The sequence below is a fragment of the Scomber scombrus genome, chromosome 4, assembly GCF_963691925.1.
Source record: "Scomber scombrus chromosome 4, fScoSco1.1, whole genome shotgun sequence".
Taxonomy (NCBI): domain Eukaryota; kingdom Metazoa; phylum Chordata; class Actinopteri; order Scombriformes; family Scombridae; genus Scomber; species Scomber scombrus.
The window spans coordinates 28,800,602-28,817,007 of NC_084973.1; the positions used below are offsets into that span (position 1 = coordinate 28,800,602).

Genomic DNA, 16,406 nt, shown 5'->3' on the forward strand with positions numbered 1-16,406 from the left:
TTGGGACGGCTGGGTCACTGTCGCCCACTCCACTCCGACAGTATGACTTCCACATTGAAAGGAGTCAAAGTGATTAAATAACACATCATGACTAAGCAGCATCCATCAGATTTACATTTTATTAAATAAAGTTGATTCAGAAAAAAGTTTTTAAACATAATTGTACTGATGTTTGTTTCTTTTATGCTGATCATCATCTCAACATTGCAGTTTATCAATCCATGTATACACCACCAAAATGACACACACAGTCTGCAGAAGCTCTGTCAGAATTAAATTAGGACTCATTTTAAGTTTCACTTTAAGTTTTAACTGCTCACTTCTTAACATTTTGATTTCTTTTGTTTTTATTTCTAAAGCTCAGAAAAATCCTATAAACATGAAACAAGGAGAGGTTGGTGATTTCATCTTCCATGTGAGGAGTGAACATTTCAAAAGACACTTAACATTTTTATTTTATATATCTGTTACAGGAAACATGTTTTGCTAAATTGACATTATGATTGTGTTTATTACTTAATCTTTTCCCCCTACTTGTTGTCTTTTATGTAGATGCTTATTCATTCACCCACTGATAATCTTTAACCTTTTATTTCAAGTATAAGGAGGAATTATAAGTCAATAAGTCAAAAATGTTCAATCAATGTCTTAAAATAAATAACATCAGAAATACGTATAAATACAAAAACACAAAACAAGAGTAAGAACAATGTAGTTTAAAAGAAGTTATTTGATAGCGAAATATCTGTAAACTTTCTAATCCCACACTACAGGATTATGATCTATAACAGAGAAACAAGACGTGTTAATATTACAGTCTTTGAGCTCTCTGGTGTTGTTGTAATTCCTCCAACATGGCAGCATGTCTTTTATAACTTCTTTAAAATCTGACTAACATTTCTCTCGCTTGGTTATTTGTTTTAATAAATGCTCTGAAATATAAAAACTACCGTGACATTGATCTCTTTTATGAGTCTGTTCAGAGAGAAAGTCACCTCTGAACGATTAACTTTGATCTTTTTGATTGTTGAATGTGTTTTTGTCAAAATTTGGCTAATTATGTTAATTAAAGTGGAGCTGCTGAGCTTTGAGGAGGAAAATAGTGTCTTACAGTTTATGACCTGTGTTATAAAATATAGTTTTACTAACTGAGAAGACTCATTTGACCAAGACCACAGCAAAAAAATACATGCTGGTGTTTAATGTGATTTTGTTAATGATTAATATTAAATATCTGTCAACACAGTGACTTTAATATCCTGTGATTTCTTTAAATGTATTTATATGTTATGATGTAAAGTTATTGACTCTGCTAATGTAACAATTCATATTGATTCAATAATTATAGACTATCAAAATAGCAGCATTATACACTCACCGGCCACTTCATTAGGTACACCTGTGCAATCTAATTCAATCAAATACAACAGCTCTGCTATAAATTCAGCTTATATTATTTTATAGTTTATACAGTTTCAGTTTTTGTTGACATTGTCAGGAAGGTGATAATTCTGCTTTATGTATATTATTGAGGTCGCAGTGGGTGATGGTGATGTACTATATTGAATGGTGTTTCTAATATTTTGTCCACTCCATTAACACACATGAGTGGGGCAACATTTTGGGAAAACCATTCAATATAATGCACCTCAATATGCCACCACCACTTAGTACGACCTCAGTAATAAACATAAAGTAAAATTATCATATTTTTGACAATGTTAACAAAAACTGAATTACCTGTGAATTAGATTGCACAAGTGAACATGTTGAAGTGGCCGGTGACTGTATAAGAAAACTACCAAATGAACCTTTATATTGATTTAGCATAGACAGAAAAATCTGTGAAAGTAAAATTTAATTAATTAGCTAACATTATCTACTTTTAATGTAATAGATAACCTGACTAGATAATATTCAGTAGTGACAGTAATGATGTCTCAGCTCTGGTGAAAAATGTCAAAGTCTGCTGTCAGTTCCTGTTTATAGAGGTGAACGCTGCTCTGTAACTCTGTCACCAGCAGATGGCGAAAACATGTCCCTCAGAGTCAAATATTTTACTGTAAACTAAAGAAAACAAATCAAACTCCATTGTACTGATGTGTGTTCCTTTTATTCTAATAATACAACAGATTTAAAACATAAATAACTCATCAAAAGTACATTTTATCAAATAGAGTTGATTCGGAAAACAGTTTTTAAACATAATTGTACTAGTGTTTGTTTCTTTTATGCTGATCATCATCTCAACATTGCAGTTTATCAATCCATGTATACACCACCAAAATGACACACACAGTCTGCAGAAGCTCTGTCAGAATTAAACACTGAATTAAAATAAAACTACATTAAAACACTTGTTTCCAAAGAATAAAACAACACATTCACAACAGAAATAACTCATCAAAAGACTCAAGAATATAAAAATCTAAATCTGATGACTGAAACTGTCACAAAACTGAAACAATCAAAGCATTCAGTACAGTGGATATATACTACTATACAATGTTGTTTGACTTAAACAAGATGCTGATAACCAGGATAATTAACAGCTTTGATTTGTAAAGTTTGTGGCCTGATGATGTGATACAGTTTCAGCATTTTGTAGTCATATTTTCTTGTGGATTCATATTTATTTTAAGATGTGACACAACTAACTTACAAAATAAATCTAGTTTTTTAAAAGCCAAGAAAGCATCAGAGCAGTCAGAGTATTTAACAACATCAGTAAATATTCTGTTGAAATTCATTACAAAGTCAGCATAATATCAAAAGCAGGAGTCACCATCTTTAATACATTTATTCTAAAGAGAAAATAAATAAATCCTGAACGGCTCAACGTCTTAAAAAAAATTCAGATGAGAACAAAAGTTACTTCATGATTTTACACAAAAACAAGAAAAAAACAAATCAGATCTGTTGAAGAACAAAAGAACAAATAATAATCAATCAGAGCCAGAAGGATTTTTGATACAGTGAACAACTGAGACTCTGAGTTTAAAGTGTAATAAAAACTGAATTAACTCATCAAAAGATTGATTTCTAATTACAATGAAGGTTTAAAAAGTTCCCCACCTGTATTATTTCATACAGTCATTACAGTGTTTATTATATCTATATTATATTGTGTTCTGAATAAAAACAAGATGCTACTAACCAGGTTTAAAAATTATAATAAAAACAGATTTGATTTGTATCTTTATAAAAGTTCAACCTCAGATGATGTAATACAGTCTCAGTGATACAGTGATGATTTTCGTTTCTGGATCAAACTTTATTTATCTTGATAATGTGATTGAAGTCAGAATATATAAGTAGTACTTTTGAAAGTCTTTTAAAAATTAAAAATAAATTGAGGTTCACATGTGTTTCTACATTAAAACCAGTTTGGATATTTTGTTTCATCGAGCATCAAAATTCAGTGACCCTCAACATGAAATCAAATCTTCAGACAAAATAAAAAATAATTTCAAAAAGTAAAATCAAAATGTTGATAACACAAACCTTCCTGAACATCACAGAGAAATCTCAGTTTGACAGATTTTGATTTCAGTGGTTTTAGCATCACCAGCTGATCCAATACCAAAATAAGGGAAGAGTTTCTTAGTGAAAGTGTCTCTGTGAGTGTAGATGTGAGTCTCGTCTTCAGGGTCGTAGAAGGACATCTCCCCCCTGTCATAGTCCAGCTGGACTCTGATCCTCTGGAGACTCTTCTTCTCTGTGACAGTCTCACCAATAACATTAGTGTATTTTCCACTACGATGTGTTATACACCAGAATCCATATTCTGGTGAAGCAATTATCGCTCCCTTCCTGTCAACTGACTCTTTAACCAAACCCACATTCCAGTCAGGATGGTCTCCCACCTCCACCTCCCAGCTGTGTTTCCCTGAGCTGAAGCCCTCAGAGCCCTGAACAGTGGAATACTTAGTGTTTCTCTCTGGATTATCAGGGAGCTGCTGATATGTGTCTCCATTTCTCACACTGGTCAGATCATCAGACAGATAAAGCCATCGGCTGGCAGTGTTTGGGTCCAGAATAACAGGACTGAAGTGGACCTTCTCCTTCATCTTCTCCCAGACTCTGAAGGACAGGTTGCCCAGGTGTTTGGCCTCATCTATCAGCGCTCCTGAGACCAGCTGTGGATCTGACAGTGAGCTCTGGGCTCTGGCTCTGGTCTGAGTGTGTTTATAACTGTTGAGGAATGACACGTTGTGTTTCTGTAGGTCTTCTTCAACAGCAGAGATACTGTCTGACAGAGAGGAGATCTGCTCCTGAATCCTCTTCATCTCTCTGCTCATAGTCTTCCCCTTCTGCTCCTCTTCCTCCCTCAGAGCTGCCAGTCTGGACTCCTCTTCCTCTTTCAGGAACTGGTGGAGCTTGTTGAACTCTGCTCTGATCTGCTTCTCTGTGGACAACAGCTTCTTCTTGGAGTGTTGAATCATTTCATTGTATGTTTTCTCCACTTGTTTGTATTTGTCCCTCTTGTCCTGTAGAGGCTTTAAGTCAGATTTCAGCTGGTCCTTCAGGTCTCTGACTGCTTGTTCTACAGGAACCACATTGTGATCTTTTTGGTGAGGAAAATCACAGGTAGGACACACAGCTCTCTGTTCATCTTTACAGAACAATTTAGGCTCTTCTTGATGTTTGCTACACACCACCTCCACCTTCTTTTTTCCTTTTTCGGTCTCAGATGATCCAGCTTTCAGTTTCCCAGCAAAGGAGTCAGCTAGTTCCTTCAGTGTGAAGTCCACAAGTGGATTTTCCTTTGACGATTTTCTTTTACAAATGGGACAGTTTTTGTTTTTAGCTTGTTCCCAGAATTTTTGCAGACAGCTTGAACAAAATTTGTGGCTGCAGCTCAGAGACACAGGATCTCTGAAAGTCTCTGAACACACATGGCAGCTCAGGTAACGTTCTACAAGAACAATTTTCTCAGACATTTTCTTTGTTGTCTAAATTATCTTTCAATAGTCAGACTCACCAAGTTACTGTCCCTTCACTTGATCACTTCAAATCCTTCAAATGTGTATTTTCCAGCAGAGATCTCACAACCTGTAATGGCGTCTCAGCTCTGATCTACGATGTCAAAGTTCACTTTAAGTTTTAATTGTCACAGTAAATTATTAACACCAGGAAATGATGTGATGTAGCTTTGTCACCAGCAGATGGTGCCATCAGGACGTCTTTCAGAGGTACATTTTTATTTCCTTGTACAGACATCTGTAAGCTAAATAAAATGAAGTTTTCATGTCTTAACACTTTGATTTCTTTTGCTTATATTTCTACAGAATTTCTCAGAAAAAATATAAACATGGAAACAAGGAGAGGTTAGTGCTTTCAGAGGAGTGAATATATCAAAAGACTGGCAGACACTAATCAAGTTTTTTAAACATTTTTATTTCATGTAACTGTAACAATAAACATGTTCTGATAAGAAAACAGTACGATTGTATTTATTTGATCCACTTTCATTAACTAGATGCTCCAAATTATCAATTAAAACCCCATTTGACTTTTATAATCTTGTACAAAACGCCTAAAACTAATAATTGCAATTTTTAATTATTCACATTTCTTTCCCCAATTTGTTCTCTTTTAGTTCTCTTTCTGTAGTATGTGTGTTTTTATGGACCGATCTGGTCTGAAATAAAGATTGAATTTTGAATGTATTTGAATTTTTAACCCCAGTTCACCACCATCACTTAGTATTACCTCAGTAATAAACGTAAAATACAATTATAACTTCTTTTTTTTTAACAATATCAACAAAAAATGAAAATGTATAAACTTGAAAAAAGCAGAATTTATAGCAGAGCTGTTGTATTGGATTGAATTAGATTACACAGGTGTACCTAATGAAGTGGCCAGTGACTGTACTGTTAAATAGTGTGTCCAATTCAAATGTCTTTAACCCTCGCATACTGTTCATAATCTGACTCATAATTAAGTCTCTACACTAATTCACATAAATCAGTCATTAATAAATGTTTAATTAATCCTTAATGAAGTGTATTCTTTTTATTTATCACTATTTTATAATAAGAGAGAACATTTTTCATAGCTTATAAAGACTCCAACAACATGTTTGAATGCCAATTTTTGAATTTTAAGTCAAATTTAGACATCTGCATGACACAAAAATGTGTATCAGCTGCACAAACAATAAAAACAAGATTTATTTTTTATTGTATATTTATTGTATATTCAGGTTCACATTAGGAAAAGTTATCCTAGAAAAAATGTGTATATGGTGTTTTTACAGCTCTTAAATGTAAAAATGGGACAAATCTGACCCATGAACAGCATGTAAGGCAATGGAAAGACAATTCCCCTTAAATGTAACTTAAACTTGTATATAGTCCATGGAGTTCAACAATCTGATGGCTAAAGATAAAGAAAAGATAAAAGATAAAACTTTATTGATCCCACAGTGGAGAAAAGGCATTGCTACAGCAGCTCAAAAAGATAGTGATATGAGAATGACAAATGTATACAACAATAAAATCACAAAACTAAAAAAAGGAAGAAGCTGTTGAACAAAGCTGTTGAAAAAAGAAATGTTTTTATCCTGGATTTAAAAAATAGGGATTAGGTAAGGGTTAAAAGAAAGTAAATGTCATCGTTTTTCTAAAATGTTAAAAATGTCCCAGAAAGGTATAAATAGTTTATCAGAGAGCCTAACACAGAGAAGATGCACCACAGTACACGTCAGAGCCGTTGGTACTCGCCGTAATGAATCATGGGAGCACAGTCAGGTTCAATTACTAGTTGTGGAGGAGGAGAGAGGAGAGAAGAGGAGGAGGAGAGAAGAGGAGAAGAGAGGAGTAGAGAAGAGGAGAATGAGGAGTAGGAGAGAAGAGGAGGAGAGAGGAGGAGAGAGGAGGAGAGAGGAGATAAAAGGAGGAGGGGGAAGAGGAGAGAAGAGGAGAGGAGAAAAAAAGGAGAGGAAGAGGAGGAGGTAGACGAGAGAGGGGGAGGAGTAGAGAAAAGGAGGAGGAGAGAGGAGAAAGGAGTAGACAGAAGGAGGAGAGAAGAGTAGGAAGAGAGAGCAGTAGGAGGAGAGAGAGAGGAGAGGACAGGAAAGGAGGAGGAAGAGGAGGAGGAGGTAGAGGTGAGAGGGGGAGTATGATAGGAGGAGAGGAGGAGAGAAGAGGAGAGAAAAGGAGGAGGTAGAGGATAAAAGAGAGAAGAGGAGGAGGAGAGAGGAAGAGTAGGAGATAGGAGGAGGAGTAGAAAGGAGGAGGAGAGAAGAGGAGGAGGAGAGAGGATGAGGAAAGAAGGAGGAGGAGGAGAGAGGAGAGGAGGAGGAGAGAAGAAGAGGAGGAGGAGGAGGAGATAAGAGGAGGAGAGAAGAGGAGGGGGAGAGAGGAGGAGGAGAGAGGAGAGAAGAGGAGCAGGAGAGAGGGGGAGGAAGAGAGAGGAGAGAAGAGGAGGAGTGAGGAGGAGAGCTCTCCCTGCTGTCATCTTCAGAGGTGTCAGAAGGTTCAGAGAGGCAAAACTCGTCAGATGAAAACGGACATGTTGACAGTCCGGATGAGACTCTCTCCCCTACCTCTGTGATCTACTTCAAGGAGGCTTTAAACTCCTCTAACTTGAGATTTGGGACGCCTGGGTCACTGTCGCCCACTCCACTCCGACAGTATGACTTCCACATTGAAAGGAGTCAAAGTGATTAAATAACACATCACGACTAAGCAGCATCCATCAGATTTACATTTTATTAAATAAAGTTGATTCAGAAAACAGTTTTTAAACTCCATTGTACTAGTGTTTGTTTCTTTTATTCTGATCATCATCTCAACATTGCAGTTCATCAATCCATGTATACACCACCAAAATGACACACACAGTCTGCAGAAGCTCTGTCAGAATTAAACACTGAATCAAAATAAAACTATAATAAAACACTTGTTTCCAAAGAATAAAACAACACATTCACAACAGAAATAACTCATCAAAACACTCAAGAATATAAAAGTCTAAATCTGATGACTGAATCTGTCACAAAACTGAAACAATCAAAGCATTCAGTACAGTGGATATATACTACTATACAATGTTGTTTGAATAAAAACAAGATGCTGATAACCAGGATAATTAACAGCTTTGATTTGTAAAGTTTGTGGCCTGATGATGTGATACAGTTTCCGCATTTTGTAGTCATATTTTCTTGTGGATTCATCTTTATTTTAAGAGGTGACACAACTAACTAACTAAATCAGTTTTTTTTAAAGCCAAGAAAGCATCAGAGCAATCAGAGTATTAAACAACACCAGTAAATATTCTGTTGAAATTCATTACAAAGTCAGCAGAATATCAAAAGCAGGAGTCACCATCTTTAATACATTTATTCTAAAGAGAAAATAAATAAATCCTGAACGGCTCAACGTCTTTAAAACAAATCAGATGAGAACAAAAGTTTAGGTTGTTCATGATTTTATATAAAAAATTAAAAAGAAAAAACAACATCTGTGACAACAAATCAGATCTGTTGAAGAACAAAAGAACAAATAATAATCAATCAGAGCCAGAATGATTTTTGATACACTGAACAACTGAGACTCTGAGTTTAAAGTGTAATAAAAACTGAAATAACTCATAAAAGATTGATTTCTAATTACAATGAAAGTTAAAAAAGTTCCCCACCTGTATTATTTTATACAGTCATTACAGTGTTTATTATATCTATATTATATTGTGTTCTAAATAAAAACAAGATGCTACTAACCAGGTTTAAAAGTTATAATAAAAACAGATTTGATTTGTACCTTTTATAAAAGTTTAACCTCAGATGATGTAACACAGCCTCAGTGATACAGTGATGATTTTATTTAAATCTTCAAATAATGTGATCTAAATATATATTGAAGTCAGAATATATATGTAATAGTTTTAATCTTCTTTAAAGTGACTTTTTGTGTTTTGTACTTGAAAACCAGTTTGGATAATTTGTTTAATTGAGACAAAAAAAGACAACAATAAAAAATCGAATCTGTTTAAAACAAAAGAAAAAAGGTAAAATCAAAATGTTGATAACACAAACCTTCCTGAACATCACAGAGAAATCTCAGTTTGACAGATTTTGATATCAATGGTTTTAGCATCACCAGCTGATCCAATTTCAATAAAAGGGAAGAGTTTCTCAGTGAAAGTGTCTCTGTGAGTGTAGATGTGAGTCTCGTCTTCAGGGTCGTAGAAGGACACCTCCCCCCTGTCATAGTCCAGCTGGACTCTGATCCTCTGGAGACTCTTCTTCACTGTGACAGTCTTAACAAGACCATTAGTGTATTTTCCATCATCATACATTAAACACCAGATTCCATATTTTGGTGAAGCTTTTCGCTCTCCCTTCCTGTCAAATGACTCTTTAGCCAAACCCACATTCCAGCGAGGATGGTCTCCCACCTCCACCTCCCAGCTGTGTTTTCCTGAGCTGAAGCCCTCAGAGCCCAGAACATTGGAATAATTAGTGTGTCTCTCTGGATTATCAGGGAGCTGCTGCTTTGTGTCTCCTTGTCTCACACTGGTCAGATCATCAGACAGATAGAGACTGCGGGCTGCAGTGTTTGGGTCCAGAATAACGGGACTGAAGTGGACCTTCTCCTTCATCTTCTCCCAGACTCTGAAGGACAGGTTGCCCAGGTGTTTGGCCTCATCTATCAGCGCTCCTGAGACCAGCTGTGGATCTGACAGTGACCAATGGGCTCTGGCTCTGGTCTGAGTGGGTTTATAACTGCTGAGGAATGACACGTTGTGTTTCTGCAGGTCTTTTTCAACAGCAGAGATACTGTCTGACAGAGAGGAGATCTGCTCCTGAATCCTCTTCATCTCTCTGCTCATAGTCTTCCCCTTCTGCTCCTCTTCCTCCCTCAGAGCTGCCAGTCTGTACTCTTCTTCCTCTCTCAGGAACTGGTGGAGCTTGTTGAACTCTGCTCTGATCTGCTTCTCTGTGGACAACAGCTGCTTCTTGGAGTGTTGAATCATTTCATTGTATATTTCCTCCACTTGTTTGTATTTGTTCTTCTTGTCCTGTAGAGGCTTTAAGTCAGATTTCAGCTGGTCCTTCAGGTCACTGACTGCTTGTTCTACAGGAACCACCTTGTGACTCTGTTGGAAAGGAAACTCACAGACAGGACACACAGCTCTCTGTTCATCTTTACAGAACAATTTAGGCTCTTCTTGATGTTTGCTACACACCACCTCCACCTTCTTTTCTCCTTTTTCTGTCTCAGATGATCCAGCTTTCTGTCTCTCAGAAAAATAGTCAGCTAGTTCCTTCAGTGTGAAGTCCACAAGTAGATTATCCTTTGAAGATTTTCTTTTACAAATGGGACAGTTTTTGTTTTTAGCTTGTTCCCAGAATGTTTGCAGACAACTTGAACAAAATTTATGGCGGCAGCTCAGAGACACAGGATCTCTGAAAGTCTCTGAACACACATGGCAGCTCAGGTAACGTTCAAGAACAGCATCTTTCTCAGCCATTTTCTCTGTTGTCTAAATTATCAATAGTCAGACTCACCAAGTTACTGTCCCTTCATTTGATCGCTTCAAATCCTTCATATGAGTGTTTTCCAGCAGAGATCTCACAACCTGTAATGGCGTCTGAGCTCTGATCAACAATGTCAAAGTTTACTTTCATTTGTACTCACTTATAAACATGAAATAAGCAGAGTATGGTGCTTCACTGTTTCAGGGAGGAGTGAACATTTCACTAAATCAGCTTAACAACATTTTTCTTTCTCAACTAGCAGGAACATGTACCAGGAAACATTTTATATCAACATGTCAGTTTGACTTTGTTTACTCCTCTTTTTTTTTTATTGTCAGGTTGAACAATTCATTGTTGTTTTTTCTTTTCTCCAAATGTCCTCATGCTGATCCCCCTCAGAGTGATCAGCAGTCCCTGAGCGTGTAGCCTTTAAGCATTACTCACTTCTATGTTGTTAAATAAACTAAATATCTGTAGATTTCTCTTTGAGTACCAGAGGACCTGACAACCTTATCTTTACTTCTACTGTATTGTAGGATCTGGCTGCTGCTATGTTTTGCTTATTATCTTGATTTTATGTGACATTGTTTTTATTTATTGTCTATTAATGTTCTTTGATTGTCCACCTTGATGTTTGTTTCTTGATTATATTTTTTAGTAGATGGACAATTTTAATGTTGATTGTCTTCAGGTGTTAGCCCAGTTTTTTATACATTTCAGTCAAGTCACTTTTTATCTTTATCTTTAATGATACTGATGCTCTATCTGACTTAGTGCCTGTGGATGGTTTTTCCCCCTCTCTACACGAGGTGGCGGTGTTGTGCACAATCACACTTTCTCTGCTTTCTGTGTTGACAGAAACAAACAGCATTCAGATGGAAGACAGTGAGATTTTAGCACCCCAAACTTTTGGATAAATGTGAGGCTTTATTTAAGCCCTTTCCCTACTCTACTCGCTAGCATGTCAACAGTGATACCAATGGATGCTTTAGGTTTTCCAGGTTCAGTAAACACCATGGTCTTCTATCTAGGGTCAATGCTAACCTGAATAAATGTAGTCTACTGTTTTGTGTCCCTGCCACTTACCAGTCCCTCTGCTGTCTGTCCCTCATCATGTCCAGCCTGTGGATGCTCATCAGGTTCAACTTCCACCTGCTCCTCAACACTTTGTCCAACGTCTAGGACTACATCTGCTGCTGCTGGAGTTGTAATGCAGCCACAAATCTCTGTGAGCTTTTTACATTTTGATGCATCAGTCTCGAGTGACTTGGCTTTCTTTTCTTTTAACTTTTCCGATCCACCTTTTCTCCCTACGTTTTCTGATTGCCATTATTGCCACAACTAATGATTTTACTCTTCTTTGTCAGTTTTTATTTTTTAAATTTAGCAAACCAATTATCGTATTAGCGCCCCCTGCTGTTGGCTATTGCGTTATTGACATTTTGGTGGACTTTTCCAGAAAGGTCAGATTGCCAGTCTTCTCCTTGACAGTAACGACGTCTCAGCTCTGGTCAACAATGTCAAAATCTGCTGTCAGTTCCTGTTTATAGAGGTGAACGCTGCTCTGTAACTTAGTCACCAGCAGATGGCGCCAACATTTCCCTCAGAGTCAAATACTTTAATGTAGACTAAATAAAACAAATTAAACTCCATTGTTCTGATGCTTGTTTCTTTTATGCTGATCATCATCTCAACATTGCAGTTTATCAATCCATGTATACACCACCAAAATGACACACACAGTCTGCAGAAGCTCTGTCAGAATTAAACACTGAATTAAAATAAAACTATATTAAAACACTTGTTTCCAAAGAATAAAACAACACATTCACAACAGAAATAACTCATCAAAAGACTCAAGAATATAAAAATCTAAATCTGATGACTGAAACTGTCACAAAACTGAAACAATCAAAGCATTCAGTACAGTGGATATATACTACTATACAATGTTGTTTGACTAAAAACAAGATGCTGATAACCAGGATAATTAACAGCTTTGATTTGTAAAGTTTGTGGCCTGATGATGTGATACAGTTTCAGCATTTTGTAGTCATATTTTCTTGTGGATTCATCTTTATTTTAAGAGGTGACACAACTAACTTACACACTAAATCTATTTTTTTTTTAAGTCAAGAAAGCATCAGAGCAATCAGAGTATTTAACAACATCAGTAAATATTCTGTTGAAATTCATTACAAAGTCAGCATAATATCAAAAGCAGGAGTCACCATCTTTAATACATTTATTCTAAAGAGAAAATAAATAAATCCTGAACGGCTCAACGTCTTCAAAAAAATTCAGATGAGAACAATAGTTTAGGTGTTCATGATTTTACATAAAAACAAGAAAATAAAAAATCTCTGTGACAACTAATCAGATCTGTTGAAGAACAAAAGAACAAATAATAATCAATCAGAGTCAGAATGATTTTACACTGAACAACTGAGACTCTGAGTTTAAAACTTAATTAACTCATCAAAAGATTGATTTCTAGTTACAATGAAAGTTTAAAAAGTTCCCCATCTGTATTATTTCATACAGACATTACAGTGTTTATTATATCTATATTATATTGTGTTCTGAATAAAAACAAGATGTTACTAACCAGGTTTAAATGTTATAATAAAAACAGATTTGATTTGTACCTTTATAAAAGTTCAACCTCAGATGATGTAACACAGTCTCAGTAATACAGTGATGATTTTATTTTCTGGATAAAACTTTATTTATCTTGATAATGTGATTGAAATCATAATATATAAGTAATAGTTTTAATAATATTTTAAAAGTGAATTTTCTATTGAAAACAATTATTGAGTTTCACATGTGTCATTAAAACCAGTTTGAATAAATTGTTTCATTGATAAAAAAGAAAAGACCCTCAACACAAAATCAAATCTGTTTTAAACAAAAGAAAAAAAGAAAAACCAAAATGTTGATAACACAAACCTTCCTGAACATCACAGAGAAATCTCAGTTTAACAGATTTTGATATCAGTGGTTTTAGCATCACCAACTGATCCAATACTGAAATAAGGGAAGAGTTTCTCACTGAAAGTGTCTTTGTAAGTGTAGATGTGAGTCTCGTCTTCAGGGTCGTAGAAGGACACCTCCCCCCTGTCATAGTCCAGCTGGACTCTGATCCTCTTGAGATTCTTCTTCACTGTGACAGTCTTACCAAGACCATCAGTGTATTTTCCACTGCGATGTTTTAAACACCAGATTCCATATTCTGGTGTAGCTTTTCGGACTCCCTTCCTGTCAACTGACTCTTCAGCCAAACCCACATTCCAGTCAGGATGGTCTCCCACCTCCACCTCCCAGCTGTGTTTCCCTGAGCTGAAGCCCTCAGAGCCCAGAACAGAGGGACCATTTGTGTTTCTCTCTGGATTATTAGGGAGCTGCTGCTTTGTGTCTCCTTGTCTCACACTGGTCAGATCATCAGACAGATAGAGCCATCCGTGAGCAGTGTTTGGGTCCAGAATGACGGGACTGAAGTGGACCTTCTCCTTCATCTTCTCCCAGACTCTGAAGGACAGGTTGCCCAGGTGTTTGACCTCATCTATCAGCGCTCCTGAGACCAGCTGTGGATCTGACAGTGAGCTCTGGGCTCTGGCTCTGGTCTGAGTGGGTTTATAACTGCTGAGGAATGACACGTTGTGTTTCTGCAGGTCTTCTTCAACAGCAGAGATACTGTGTGACAGAGAGGAGATCTGCTCCTGAATCCTCTTCATCTCTCTGCTCATAGTCTTCCCCTTCTGCTCCTCTTCCTCCCTCAGAGCTGCCAGTCTGGACTCCTCTTCCTCTTTCAGGAACTGGTGGAGCTTGTTGAACTCTGCTCTGATCTGCTTCTCTGTGGACAACAGTTGCTTCTTGGAGTGTTCAATCATTTCATTGTATGTTTTCTGCACTTGTTTGTATTTGTTCTTCTTGTCCTGTAGAGACTCTAAGTCACATTTCAGCTGGTCCTTCAGGTCACTGACTGCTTGTTCTACAGGAACCACCTTGTGACTCTGGTGGAGAGAAAACTCACAGACAGGACACACAGCTCTCTGTTCATCTTTACAGAACCAATAAGGGACTTCTGGATGTTTGCTGCACACCACCTCCACCTTCCTTTCTCCTTTTTCTGTCTCAGATGATCCAGCTTTAAGTTTCCCAACAAATGAGTCAGCTAGTTCCTTCAGTGAAAAGTCCACATCTGGATAATCCTTTGAGGATTTTCTTTTACAAATGGGACAGTTTTTGTTTTTAGCTTGTTCCCAGAATTTTTTCAGACAGCTTGAACAAAATTTGTGGCTGCAGCTCAGAGACACGGGATCTCTGAAAGTCTCTGAACACACATGGCAGCTCAGGAAACTTTCAACAAGACCAATTTTCTCAGCCATTTTCTTTGTTGTCTAAATGATCTTTCAATAGTCAGACTCACCAAGTTACTGTCCCTTCACCACTTCAAATCTTTCAAACGAGTGTTTTCCAGTGTTTTTAATGGCGTCTCAGCTCTGATCAACGATGTCAAAGTTTACTTTCAGTTTTAACTGTCACAGTAAATTATTAACATCAGGAAATGATGTGATGTAGCTTTGTCACCAGCAGATGGTGACGTAAGGACGTTTTTCAGAGGTCAATTTTATTTTCTTCATTCATTACAGTAACATTTCCTTGTACAGACATCTGTAGGCTAAACAAAATAAACTACTCACGTCTTAACATTTTGATTTATTTTGTTTTTATTTCTACAGCTCAGAAGAATCCTATAAACATGAAACAAGGAGAGGTTGGTGATTTCATCTTCCATGTGAGGAGTGAACATTTCAAAAGACACTAATCAGTTTTTTTAATCAGTTTTATTTTATATATCTGTTACAGGAAACATGTTTTGCTAAATTGACATTATGATTGTGTTTATTACTTAATTTATTTCCCCTACTTGTTGTCTTTTATGTAGATGCTTATTCATTCACCCACTGATAATCTTTAACCTTTTATTTCAAGTATAAGGAGGAATTATAAGTCAATAAGTCAAAAATGTTCAGTCAATGTCTTAAAATAAATAACATCAGAAATACGTATAAATACAAAAACACAAAATAAGAGTAAGAACAATGTGGTTTAAAAGAAGTTATTTGATAGCGAAATATCTGTAAACTTTCTAATCACACACTACAGGATTATGATCTATAACAGAGAAACAAGACGTGTTAATATTACAGTCTTTGAGCTCTCTGGTTTTGTTGTAACTCCTCCAACATGGCAGCATGTCTTTTATAACTTCTTCAAACTCTGACTAACATTTCTCTGCTTGGTTATTTGTTTCAATAAATGCTCTGAAATATAAAAACTACAGTGACATTGATCTCTTTTATGAGTCTGTTCATAGAGAAAGTCACCTCTGAACGATCAACTTTGATCTTTTTGATTGTTGAATGTGTTTTTGTCAAAATTTGGCTAATTATGTTAATTAAAGTGGAGCTGCTGAGCTTTGAGGAGGAAAATAGTGTCATACAGTTTATGACCTGTGTTATAAAATATAGTTTTACTAACTGAAAGGACTCATTTGACCAAGACCACAGCAAAAAATACATGCTGCTGTTTAATGTGATTTTGTTAATGATTAATATTAAATATCTCTGTCAACACAGTGACTTTAGTATCCTGTGATTTCTTTAAATGTATTTATATGTTATGATGTAAAGTTATTGACTCTGCTAATGTAAAAATTCATATAGATTCAATAATTATAGACTATCAACATAGCAGCATTATACACTCACCGGCCACTTCATTAGGTACACATGTGCAATCTAATTCAATCCAATACAACAGCTCTGCAATAAATTCTGCTTTTATGAAGTTTATACATTTTCAGTTTTTGTTGACATTGTCAGGAAGGTGATAATTCTACTTTATG

At 36.2% G+C, this 16,406-nt stretch overlaps 3 protein-coding genes across 3 annotated transcripts; all 3 read right to left on the reverse strand.

The window, feature by feature from the left end:
* Positions 1 to 3,515: 3,515 nt before the first annotated feature.
* LOC133979712 (zinc-binding protein A33-like) lies at positions 3,516 to 4,943 on the reverse strand. The gene has a single exon (XM_062418285.1). It carries the CDS (start codon positions 4,941 to 4,943, stop codon positions 3,516 to 3,518), a length of 1,428 nt encoding a protein of 475 aa, XP_062274269.1.
* A 4,114-nt stretch (positions 4,944 to 9,057) lies between these two features.
* LOC133979647 (nuclear factor 7, brain-like) lies at positions 9,058 to 10,485 on the reverse strand. The gene has a single exon (XM_062418208.1). The coding sequence runs from the start codon at positions 10,483 to 10,485 to the stop codon at positions 9,058 to 9,060; it is 1,428 nt and encodes a 475-aa protein (XP_062274192.1).
* Positions 10,486 to 13,473: 2,988 nt separating this feature from the next.
* Positions 13,474 to 14,883, reverse strand: LOC133979648 (nuclear factor 7, brain-like). Its single transcript, XM_062418209.1, has one exon. The coding sequence runs from the start codon at positions 14,881 to 14,883 to the stop codon at positions 13,474 to 13,476; it is 1,410 nt and encodes a 469-aa protein (XP_062274193.1).
* Positions 14,884 to 16,406: the final 1,523 nt, after the last annotated feature.

What these genes read in the sequence shown, in the direction of transcription:
- LOC133979712 (XM_062418285.1), bottom strand. Translation starts at nt 4,943, where the DNA reads ATGTCTGAGAAAATTGTTCTTGTAGAACGTTACCTGAGCTGCCATGTG.
- LOC133979647 (XM_062418208.1), bottom strand. Translation starts at nt 10,485, where the DNA reads ATGGCTGAGAAAGATGCTGTTCTTGAACGTTACCTGAGCTGCCATGTG.
- LOC133979648 (XM_062418209.1), bottom strand. Translation starts at nt 14,883, where the DNA reads ATGGCTGAGAAAATTGGTCTTGTTGAAAGTTTCCTGAGCTGCCATGTG.